The sequence below is a fragment of the Leptonotus elevatus genome, chromosome 2 (assembly GCF_054856555.1).
Source record: "Leptonotus elevatus isolate MCC_2025b chromosome 2, RoL_Lele_1.0, whole genome shotgun sequence".
NCBI classification, from domain to species: Eukaryota; Metazoa; Chordata; class Actinopteri; order Syngnathiformes; family Syngnathidae; genus Leptonotus; species Leptonotus elevatus.
Genome location: NC_141240.1, coordinates 10,270,216 through 10,282,194, shown reverse-complemented (window position 1 = coordinate 10,282,194; position 11,979 = coordinate 10,270,216). Strand labels below are relative to the sequence as shown.

General features: G+C 41.1%; 2 protein-coding genes and 1 long non-coding RNA gene across 11 annotated transcripts in view; 2 read left to right on the top strand and 1 right to left on the bottom strand.

Annotated features, from left to right (window-relative positions):
* The first annotated feature begins 178 nt into the window (after nt 1–178).
* LOC147178379 (uncharacterized) lies at nt 179–1,091 on the top strand. The gene is made up of 4 exons (XR_015094043.1): nt 179–339; nt 424–621; nt 821–920; nt 1,011–1,091. It is a non-coding gene; the product is annotated as an uncharacterized LOC147178379 (long non-coding RNA).
* Nucleotides 1,092–1,209: 118 nt separating this feature from the next.
* On the top strand, nt 1,210–6,709 carry LOC147178378 (membrane cofactor protein-like). Of its 6 annotated transcripts, none has more exons than XM_086068304.1 (11): nt 1,210–1,370; nt 1,455–1,652; nt 1,852–1,951; nt 2,042–2,115; nt 2,885–3,091; nt 3,339–3,422; nt 4,761–4,857; nt 5,869–5,942; nt 6,023–6,199; nt 6,285–6,470; nt 6,569–6,709. In XM_086068304.1, the coding sequence occupies exons 1-11, from the start codon at nt 1,316–1,318 to the stop codon at nt 6,583–6,585; spliced, it is 1,269 nt and encodes a 422-aa protein (XP_085924430.1). In that variant the 5' UTR covers nt 1,210–1,315; the 3' UTR covers nt 6,586–6,709. The 6 variants fall into 6 exon arrangements, with proteins under 6 accessions (XP_085924430.1, XP_085924429.1, XP_085924433.1 ...); XM_086068303.1 differs by having other exon boundaries at nt 3,339–3,530; XM_086068307.1 differs by lacking the exon at nt 2,885–3,091.
* Nucleotides 6,225–11,979, bottom strand: part of LOC147178377 (signal peptide, CUB and EGF-like domain-containing protein 3) — a 109,072-nt gene continuing 103,317 nt past the window's right edge. For 3 of the 4 annotated variants that reach the window (XM_086068300.1, XM_086068298.1, XM_086068301.1), the window contains 4 exons: nt 11,712–11,909; nt 11,483–11,635; nt 11,321–11,400; nt 6,225–9,609 (listed from right to left, as the gene is read on the bottom strand). In XM_086068300.1, the coding sequence (XP_085924426.1) occupies nt 9,457–9,609; nt 11,321–11,400; nt 11,483–11,635; nt 11,712–11,909 (584 nt within the window). In that variant the 3' untranslated portion in view covers nt 6,225–9,456. The remainder of the gene's footprint in view (nt 9,610–11,320; nt 11,401–11,482; nt 11,636–11,711; nt 11,910–11,979) is intronic. The other variant, XM_086068299.1, reaches the window with a different exon arrangement.

Genomic DNA, 11,979 nt, shown 5'->3' with positions numbered 1-11,979 from the left:
CTATTCAAGAGTTATTCAAAGATGTCACGTCAGAATATAAATACAATTGTAAAAAAAAAAATCAATATGCTTGCTGACGCTTTTAGTACCATTGCCTTTATTAGTGTGTGTGTGTGTGTGGGGGGGGGGTGTATTATTGTGTGTGTGACTGTGTGTGTGTGGGGGGGGGGCTGTGTGCGCGCGTGCGTGGGTGGGAGGTAGCGTTCGTCCCTCTATAAAAAAAAATACCGCTATCCTTCCATTTTCACTCGTTATCCTCGTTTTACCTGAACGCATTCAACAAAATGAAAACCATCGTGTGGAATATTCTCTGTTTATCCATTGCATTACTCGACTCGGGTAAGTAGCGTCTTTATACGACACATTTTGTTTAGTTTTTATATTTGTTTTAAACGTGTCGATGGCCTTGTATTTTAACTCTAGCTGAGGTTCCAAAACGATGCTCAGCGCCGCCCCATTATCCGTCCACCAGACTCGGCAACAAATGGACCGGCAGACGCAAATTCGAAAGTGGGGAGAGCGTTTACTACAAGTGTGCCCAGGACTTCGTCCCATACACGGGCAACTTATTTGTGAAGTGCGTCAACGGAGCTTGGACCACGTTGACACTCAAATGCGACAGTAAGAATGTGGCAAAACTGCCAGAAGTGGATTATTTTCGAGTATTTCTAACTCTTATGAATATGTACAGTACTGATAAATTCAGCACAGTTGTAGTTTTTCCTATGGCGACGTTCAGCACAGTTGTAGTTTTTCCTATGGCCACGTGAGGGCGCCCTACACCCTAACTACTAATCTACTCCGCCCGTTTGCATTATAGAGATGTCATGTGGCAATGTTGGTGATCTACCTAATGGAAGGTTCCACTATGAAGGACTTCCAGTCATTGGGGAGAAGGTCTACGCATTGTGTAATAACGGGTAAAGCCTGATCACAGGAAAACATGTTTAAAGACAATGAACGTAAGACAAAGGGGGGAAAATATGCTTTGTGTTTCTCCTTGCTGTCAGATATACACTAAAAGGGCCAAAGCACATGATATGTAGGAGGACTGGATGGAATATAAATACAATTGTAAAAAAAAAAAATCAATATGCTTGCTGACGCTTTTAGTACCATTGCCTTTATTAGTGTGTGTGTGTGTGTGTGGGGGGGGGGGTGTATTATTGTGTGTGTGACTGTGTGTGTGTGGGGGGGGGGGCTGTGTGCGCGCGTGCGTGGGTGGGAGGTAGCGTTCGTCCCTCTATAAAAAAAAATACCGCTATCCTTCCATTTTCACTCGTTATCCTCGTTTTACCTGAACGCATTCAACAAAATGAAAACCATCGTGTGGAATATTCTCTGTTTATCCATTGCATTACTCGACTCGGGTAAGTAGCGTCTTTATACGACACATTTTGTTTAGTTTTTATATTTGTTTTAAACGTGTCGATGGCCTTGTATTTTAACTCTAGCTGAGGTTCCAAAACGATGCTCAGCGCCGCCCCATTATCCGTCCACCAGACTCGGCAACAAATGGACCGGCAGACGCAAATTCGAAAGTGGGGAGAGCGTTTACTACAAGTGTGCCCAGGACTTCGTCCCATACACGGGCAACTTATTTGTGAAGTGCGTCAACGGAGCTTGGACCACGTTGACACTCAAATGCGACAGTAAGAATGTGGCAAAACTGCCAGAAGTGGATTATTTTCGAGTATTTCTAACTCTTATGAATATGTACAGTACTGATAAATTCAGCACAGTTGTAGTTTTTCCTATGGCGACGTTCAGCACAGTTGTAGTTTTTCCTATGGCCACGTGAGGGCGCCCTACACCCTAACTACTAATCTACTCCGCCCGTTTGCATTATAGAGATGTCATGTGGCAATGTTGGTGATCTACCTAATGGAAGGTTCCACTATGAAGGACTTCCAGTCATTGGGGAGAAGGTCTACGCATTGTGTAATAACGGGTAAAGCCTGATCACAGGAAAACATGTTTAAAGACAATGAACGTAAGACAAAGGGGGGAAAATATGCTTTGTGTTTCTCCTTGCTGTCAGATATACACTAAAAGGGCCAAAGCACATGATATGTAGGAGGACTGGATGGACTGGTGAATTTCCCAAATGTGAAGGTTGGTTGGCTTTAACTTAATTTTACTGTGGGTAAAATGGTAAATGGATTGCTTTATTTACTCCATCAAAGCACTTTACAAAGCCTCACATTCACACACCAGTGGTCGGCTGCTGCCATGCAGAGCGCTGCCAGTTCCAACATTGTCGCAAAGGGCGGGTGCCTATCAATCAAACCCACAACCTCCCTGTTGGGATACAACCACTCTACCAGGGAGCCATATCAATTCATAGTGTTTGCCAAAATACATAGTCACAACTCACAAAGTAATCAAACCAATGAATGTACAAACCGGGTGAAAAGCGATCCTCTATCTCACTAGAATACATCTGCCACTGTACTGAACAGCAGCAGCAGAACAATATATCTTCACAGTCTAACCAAAACAAGAACAATTTGTACTAAACTGACCTTGACATGGCACAGCAAGTGGAGCAAACGATCTTGGTTCACACTATTTGCTACTGTAACTGACTTATCTCTGTTCATTGCGGTGTCGCAAGTGCACATCTACAATTTTGTTGCTATTTTAGTGGTGTGTGATTGGGGGAAAACAAGAATGTGAAACACAATGACAAAGTTCATAAAGGACGAAGGCCACAAATGGCTGTTATTTGGAACACAATTGTCAAGGTTTATGGTGCACATTCCAAAAGAACACAAAAGTGAAATATCAGTGGAGCAAGACAAGAATGGGGATGGACAATCAACACAGCTGGAGCAAATAGTCACAATTTAAAAAATACAGTACATTATTTTCCTTTGTGCAGAGGATGACACCACCTGCTCCCCTCCGGAAGTGGCCAACTCCGTGAGATTTAGTGGGGCTGATGATGCCATACATCGGCCGGGAAAGAAGCTTACCTTTTCTTGCAGGCCAGGTTTCCTGTTAGATGGCCCTCTGCATGTCACTTGCAGCCCATCGGGACAGTGGGAGCCCAAACTCCCAACGTGTCTGTTGTCACCTGCTCGTCCAGGTGACAAACAATGAATGTTCCATTTATTTCTTAATCTTTGTAAACAGCCGTCAATATACTCGCGGGTGGCAGAAAAGTCATTTATATATGACATTTTTAAATTGATTTCCCAAAAAATAAATACATGAATAAATACATACATTTAAAGCGCAGGCTTTTGTCTCCCGAAAGTAGGGACGTGTGACGTCATGATGAAATACTTTATACACAAATAATTCTTCCTTGTATTTTTTTTCACACTCTGCAGGTGGCTGTAGTGCTCCAGCAAATTTCAATGAGTCTCACGCCAACCTCGCCGTCAAATTCATCACTAGGACGACTTTTGCCTCTGGTGAGCGAGTCTGGTACACTTGTGATGTCGGCTACAATCCAGTAGGTGGCACTAAAACTCGGACGTGTGACAGTGGACAGTGGACACCGCTTTTGCTGAAGTGTGAACGTGAGGTCACTTAAGTTTTCGATTCATTTACTTTCCGCAGAGTGACAGAGATACAACAGACAACTTTTATTTAATATTAATGTATTTAATATTTTCAGTCCTGAAGTTTCATGGCTCAGACCAGCCCACTTAGGTTTACAATGTTTTAATGAAGATGTATAATTACATTTTATGTGATATTGATGTGTCAATACACATAAAAAAATAGCTTAACATTCCAAACAACGTCGACAGTGATGTTGTATATAATAATAAAAAAAATAAAAAAACTTACTAGATCACAATCAGTTTGTTTGAACAATTATGAAAACATAAATAGTTTAAGTAAAGAGTGCTAAACAAAGAAATAAACACCTATCATATTCTCTGAAAAGTCAAAATTAATAATTATCTCTTATTAAAAATAAAATAAAATACATAATACCTGTTACATGCCAAGCCTGGCCCTTTAAGAGTAGTATAGAGTGTTGCAGTGCCGTACTGTGGCACACGGGGGCGGTGTCAGTCCAGGGAGTGAATAGAAGCTGTGGAGCTTGCGCTCAGCTGTTGGTGGAAAAGCGAAAATCAAGTTTGTGCAAAAGCAACAAAAAGAGAACATGCCTGTTCAGTCTCTGTACCACGGTTAAGAGGTCACTGGACAGGGGGGTTTAACAAATACCGGAAGTGTTGATAATTAAATGTATTTATGAGTGTACTTGCTATAAGATATATTGCATGTCGAAGTTGGCTGTAACAAGCTTTGCTATGATTAACCAATCATAGGACGTGAACATTCTGTTGCCATCGAGGTGAAGATCACTTGTGAGGATACATTTGAAATATGATTTAATGTAATTATAGTTAAGTTAAACAACCAGCACTACTGATTCTGAAGGCCTTGGACAGATAAGATTGACAAGGTTAAAATGTGATTGGACAAAAAACAAAAACGCTACATGTACACCTACTGGAAATGGCACAATTAAGAGAAACGTGGGAATGAGTTACAATTTCATGGTACTAACATTAGAATTAGTTTTGTTTTTGTTTTTATTGTAGGCCAGTGTTTTTGATAGTGCTTACTGCTCTAATAAGTCTTGGCTCAAACAGTAAAACCCAATTTGAACAGGGTTGTATTCACTTTCTATTGTCACTGTAATTTAATATATATGTGTGCATGGTGCTGACAGTGAGAACCGAGTGAAACCTTTTAATGCCACCATAACACTTTTTTGTTCCCATTGCGTAAAGGGAAGCTGTGTGGCTCTGCTGCGGAGATTAAAAATGGACGCTTCATATACACTGGAGCAGAGTTTGGAGATATTGCTACAGCTCGCTGTGACGATGGGTGAGACACTCAAATAATTCTTGTGCGCAGGGTTGGCAGGGTTACTTTTAAAATGTAATCCATTACAGTTACAAGTTGACTGCTAAAAAAAAATGTAGTTAGTAACGTAATCCAAGTACCATAATATCAAAGTAATGTAACTGGATTACTTTTGGATTACTCCAATATTGAGTATGCCCATGAAGACAAAATAAAAATAAATATCACCACAATATATATTCTATACGATGTGCCCCTGCTATTTGCAGGTGATAGGGACCCGGGCAGCCTACAAATAGCAAAAATCCTAGTGTAATTAAAAAACATGTAGGCTATTGATTGATTGATTGATTGATTGATTGAAGGCCATTTGTTGTTTTCGAACTGTCACTGAAAGCACACCTTACAGATAAATAGATAGATAGATAGATAGATGTGTGACATCAACTGCAAAATGAACTTTTATCCCAGTCACAAGTTTAGCCGTGTATATGTTGTGTAACTTAAATAGTGAATTGGTGGGAGGAAGATTTGTTTGGAAGGTTTAACTCACATTATGGTTGTAGGCTAGCGGAATAGCTAGCAAGAAGCTACAGCGCGTAGCATGCCGCTGGACTCTCAGCTCAAACTTTCGCTCCGAGTAAATTCCAGTGAATACCGGTCGCCATTTCCTCCTCCCGTCGGTGAAGCTTTTTCAAACTGCCTGCGTGTGGAGGACACGACTAGTCAGTTCGTTCGTTCCCACCTCCCCGACATGTAGCAACAGTTCCTCTCTCTTTCTCTCTCTCTCTCTCTCTCTCTCTCTCACACTCTCTTTCAACGTAGAAATTATAATCCCCATTTTTAATAAATTTATCTGTAATCTGATTACATGTTTTTTCCTGTAACTGTAATGGAATACAGGTAAAAAAAAATAGCAATCTGATTACGTAACGGCGGTACATGTATTCCGTTACTCCCCAAGCCTGTTTGTGCGTCACATGCATCTCTCTATAAGATTGCTGAAAAGGTGAGTGTTCACCCTGTCAACAGGTTTCAGCTTGTCGGACGGCCAACCAGGAATTGCATGAGTTTTGGTTGGGATGGTCACGCTCCCTATTGTGAAGGTGAGGCCAACTGACTGCCATGAAATTTGTGTCGCTTCGTACCTTTCCATGGCGCATGCTCTGTTTTCTCTCTGTTCCAGTGGTGATGTGTGACGAGCCTCCAGAGATGGCCAATGCAGAGCGAGATCGCAAAGACGAAGCACCGTACAAGTACAGGAGTGTGGTTATGTATGAATGTCGCAAGGGGACCCTCCAGGGGAACAAGGTCATACGGTGCACAGAGAACGGCACATGGAGCGCACTTCCTTCGTGCCGAGGTCTGTCACACAAATAGTCACACAGTCATCTTTACACAAATTTATTTACAATTTGCCATGAATAAAAGTTGCCGTTTGTCCACAGAAATCACATGTCCATCTCCAAAAGTGCCCAACGCCTCCTGGACGCGAGCTCACATCACACGTTATCAACCCCGGGACACCATCACCATGGGCTGTCGCCATGGTTACACAGTGGTCGGCGCCAGAACGGTCACCTGTGGTGGCGACGGTCGATGGATTCCCAGCCTTCCCAAATGCACACGCGCATGTAAGTCAACAACTCGGGTGGAAATCTAGCACAGGATTATTATCGTAATTAGTTTTATGAGCACATTTAATTTTTTTCATTTTTTTATTTTTTTTTAGCACGGCGCACTAAATAGCAGAGCCAATATGCTGTCTGATATGTGATGCTACATTAAGTCAGCGTAACAGGAGCAAACGCAGGATGGAAAATGACCTTTGAACCTTTCTGCCTTACACACATTAAACATGTTTTTAAATGAAGCTGACATACAGGGTGTTTATTTCAATAAGTGTTTTTTGGGCAAGAATGAGTACAAACTTGTTGCGTTCACCTCTATACTTGTACATTGTGTTTTCTTTACTGTCCATAATGTCATGTGTATCATCATCATCATCATCATCTATAGGCTAAACTGCTAGTGAGCGTTCAGGAACAAACAAGTTACAAGAAAATAAGAACACCAATTCCATTCATTTAAAAAGACAATACAAAATCCAGACATTTACATGAGCAATTACAATTCAAGTGCAAATATCAACTCTATGATACATCATAGCAAACTCTCTTTTAAAAGGCAACAATCTCAACCAAAAAGAAAAAAAAGAAATCAATCAGGTTGCAGGGAAGAAGCTGATTCTGGTGGAAGGGGATTATTTATTTTATTTATTTTTGCCCATGGGGGGAATACGAGCCAGGTCTTGATAATAGAGTTGGAAATTCAGTAAGAATGGCAAACATTTTGTGTGACATGGTTCTAAATTACAAATCAATCATACCAGAGAGCGAGACATTTATTTCCTTGTATGGCTGGAATATGTATACTCAACCAAAATATAAATGCAACACTTTTTGTTTTTGCCCTCATTTCTTGAGAAAAACTTAAAAAGATCAAAAACTTTTACCACATACACAATATCGCCATTTCTATTAAAATATTGTTGACAAACCAGTCTAAATCTGTGAGCACTTCTCTGGGGAATCCTCGGACACGCCCAATAAAACAAAACTGCACCTTTCACAGTGGCCTTTTATTGTGGGCAGTCTAAGGCACACCTGTGCACTAATCATAGTGTCTAATCAACATCTTGATATGGCACACCTGTGAGGTGGGATGGGTTAACTTGCTCACAATCACAGATTTCGACTGGTTTGTGAACAATATTTGAGAGAAATGGTGATATTGTGTATGTGATAAAAGTTTTTGATCTTTTTGAGTTAAAAAAAAAAGTGTTGCGTTCCTATTTTTGCTGAGTATATGTTGGGGGATTTCCAATGGTATGGTGGGCCACAAAAGCGCAATCAATGACTTGAAATTAGATTTTATTTTTTCCATTTCTATAGGGCCTCCCAGCCAAATGGATCCCCTGCAAAACCATGTTGTGTTTCTAAACCAGTCTAGCTGCTTCCCGTTTCCAGTCTTTCTGATAAGCAAGCCATGGCGTCACTTGGCTTATAGCCAGGTGAGGTTTTTTGTCAAACTCTCAAAACTGCTAATCAGCTCCTATTATGGGAATGCTCTTTCATTTTAAAGTTAAATTATTATACCCTGTTGCTGTCATTGTTCCGAGATCACAACAATTATTTTTTTCTAAACGGCTATATGTTCATCTTTGAAAGTTCTGATCATAACGTGTCATACAAAGGATCAACAGTGCTGCTTTCCAATTTTTCCATTTTGGGTGACTAAAACCAAATTGAAAGTGTGTTATTTCTTTTCATTCATTGCACTTGTACTATAAAGGTAGAAGGATGGGCTGACGATCTAGTGCACAAAACGACGTGACCCGCCCGCCGTCTTTGGAAGAGCTGTCTTCACTGGGACAGAGCAAACATGAGTTAGGGAGTTGGGTGTCTTTGGATTTGAAATGGGCACGACATTCTAAGGGGGAGGGGCGCAGGCGTGATTCTAGGGGTCGGCCTCATGGAATCCAACCCTTGTCTTACTTATGTTCAGTATTTACAAGTCAAGACCCCATTCGGCCTGCTCCACAGACAGGTGAGCAGATGATCAACCTGCTGTGATGAAACAAGTCAAGTACTTGACATTCTTAGCTTCCTTTTCACTTCAAACCTTTACACGCTTCACGAGTCGAGTACACGAGAAAGACAAGATGAGATTGAAGAATTAAAGTGACCTTTTACAAGAAGCAGCAAACATCATGTCCCTCAAAGACATTCAACTCTCAATCCCTCTCCCAGACACATTCCACATCATCTCATTCCTGTGGCTCTCCCACTTATTAGTTTCTTATTCATCTTCCAAAAATGTCCTCTGTGTTCCTGGAATGATTAACCACCTTTTTGTGTGTGTGTATTTGCTTTAAAGTTGCCTCGGAGAGGGGGGGGGGGGTGGAGAAAAAGAGCAACAGAAATGCAGGGCGGGTTGGAAAAGGCTGGTGCAGTCTAGACAGCACAGATGAACTGTTTTAACAGTAAAACTGCTCTAAGAGCTCAAACATAGTAAGGCTTTAAATGAGCTGGAACACAGCTGCGACATGAATTAGTTAGCAACTGCTCCTCCTTGAGGACACACACACTCACGCACACACCCACACACTGACACACACGCGCGATGGAACCAGGGTTACGCAACACTTGCACAACATTTACAGTCATACTTAACGGTCGCAGTCGGAGCCGGAATACAGACCAGTCATTTAAGCAAATACAACAACAAGCTCTAACACAACATCACTCCTACTGTCTCAAATAGCCGTTTATATCCCTTTGAATGGTCTCGTTGCACTATTGACACAAACGAAAAACCAAACCCACTCACATATTCTACATCCCCCACTAAAACGCTTACGCTCCGGACTGTGGACCTGTGATGAAAAACTGACAAAACAACTACACAAATATTCAGCATTTTGCAGGTTTGTCAATGGAAATCAAAAGGGTTTGAAAATAACAAGTGTGGTATTTTGAGTGTCGAAGTCCTTTATGAGTTGCGGGATGTAAGCCTGTAAGGGGGGCGGGGGGTGTTTACTGAATTGCAGATGCCTTTTTACTTGTATGGTCGCAGGAAAGCAGATACTTTGCTGCTTATGAGACGGATGAAGGATCGGGGAAGCATCTCATTGGACTCCCGAGTGGTGTACTTGAAGTAGTTGTTTGGGTGAGCCAGCACGTCAAAAAGAGTCTTTATCAGTTTTTTATCCTGCAAACAGAAGAACAGATGTAAAAAATGAATAATCATAGATTGGTCTTTAAAGGGAAAGTCAACACAATAATATGTTCTATGAAGCCCCACTAGTCTCAATACGCTATTTTGGTTAACATTGCGTTAGTTGAATATGAGTTAAGCATCAAAATCCAGCAGTTTTTATCAATATCAGAAGGCGACCATAAAAAAAAACAAAAAAAAACTTTATTCAATAATTTCAATTTACAATAAAAAAATCAGGTACCTTTCAAACTTGAACATCAAACAAACAAACAAAAACGCTAGGAGGTATCTAAAAATACATGTCAAATAAAATTATACAAATATGTTACACTTAACTCAAGCAGAAATAATCATCATTGCTTTTTTTTCTCTAGTTCACAAAACATAAAGCCTTTTGTTAATAAAAGCCAAAACAGATTTCCCATAAATTAACACTTTTATATGTGAAATTTTGCCAAAATAATAAATAAATTAAATTAAATAATACATTTCTTAAAAACAAACAAAAATAACATTCTTCTAAAATAAAACAAAATCTCTGTCAATATAAGTTCTTATACATGAACCCAGTCTAGACCAGAAAAATCTCACTTGTTGACATTGCCGAAATAAATGAGTAGGCGACCATTTTGCCACTTGCTGTCGAGTGAAAATGACTTCACAGTTGCTCAGGTCTCAGGTAGCAACCAATGACAGTTCAGCTTCAGAAAGCAGGTGCGCTGTGATTGGTCGTTGCCTGAGCAACTGCCATGTCATCTTCAGTCGACAGAAAGTGGCAAAATGGCCGCCCCCTGAGATGGATAAAAACGGCTGGATTTTGCTGCATAACTCATATTACACAAATGTAATATTAATCAGAATGTCATGTTTAGACTAGTGAGGTCACACAACATATTATTGTCAAGAAATGTTTAAAGTTGACTTCCGCTTTAATGGAAATGGCAATCTAGTTTTAGTGTCATTGCACACGTCGCAAGTACAGAGCAATGAAATTCATTTACATACAGTTTCAACCCGTCCGATAGCGATGGAAAAATGAAGCTTCATGAACCACTTGTGATATTCTTCTACTCCTCTAGATGGTGCTCTTGCTTTAAAGATGCAGTGGAAATTTTAACCAAAGAACACCAACTAGAGGAGTAAAAAAAATATCACAAGTTGGTCATGAAGCTTCATTTTCCAAGCACTAGATTTTACACTACGACTCCAGTGCAATATGTATTCACATGAATAACGTATGGCGTTCAACAGGGTTCAATTCCGCGGCCTTTGCTGTTTTCATTCATATCTGCTGTCCCTAAGTTATATCTTAAGAAAACAGCAGTGGTTGTTTTAAAGTGCTTTATAAATATACAGTAGAATTGAGTTGAGTGATGGGAGTCAGCGCCCTAACTGCATGATTGATTTGTAATGCCAAGTTAGCTGTCTAGCAAAACTAAAAGAACACTTCCTTAAACTGCATGGAGATGGAGAATACAAGAACACAATACTTGCTGAATTATTATTATTTTTTTGGTTGGGGGGGGGGAACCCATTGTATTTTAATTTTTTTTAAATAAAGAAAGGTTTGGTGAATGTGCATAGTAAACTGGTGGGGTTCAGTACCTCCAACAAGGTTAAGAACCATTGATGATGATTGCAGGGATTGCAGTTATTGACTATAATTCACTAGCGTAAAGTAATAATAGCTAGCAGGGCTAACCTTGAGGATTTCTTGATGGTTTTCTGAAGCGTACAGTCTCCCATCCCGTACGATGTCCTCAACCAGCTGTTCGTAGTCCTCTGAAGTCACACAGACAACACGATTACTCTCGGTCACGTGACGAGATTCTGAGAAGAGCCGTGAGCCATTTGAATAGCATACCGTCATAAGTCACGTAGGGGATCTGAAAGCCCCTGGCACTGTTGGCCTCGTTGGACTTGAAGTTAATCCAGAGGCGCCTGGAGCGCGCCGTGAAGGCGATGGGCCGCTCATACGTCTGACATGTCTCATAAGTGGTGATGGATGTAGCTGACCCTTGCACGAGCACAGAAAGGGCAATGATGAATCGAGTTAGCGGACGTGGCGCCGTCACGGACGTGGAAGTACTCACAGTTCTTCCTCATCACTAGCACATCTCCGCACTCGTCCTCCGAGGGCAGGAAGATCTCCGGCACCACGATAAGGATCTTGCGCTTGCTGGGCGGGTTGATGTTCCAAATGCACTCCACGTTTGCCGGGTAATTACCGGGGTAGTTGGGCGACTCGATGTAGCCCATGAACTCGCCCATCTCGCCGCCACACTGCCTGTCTAGACATGCACAAACTCAACACATTACAGTCTGACTCCAAAGTTGAAAGCCTCAAACTGTCATGCGTAA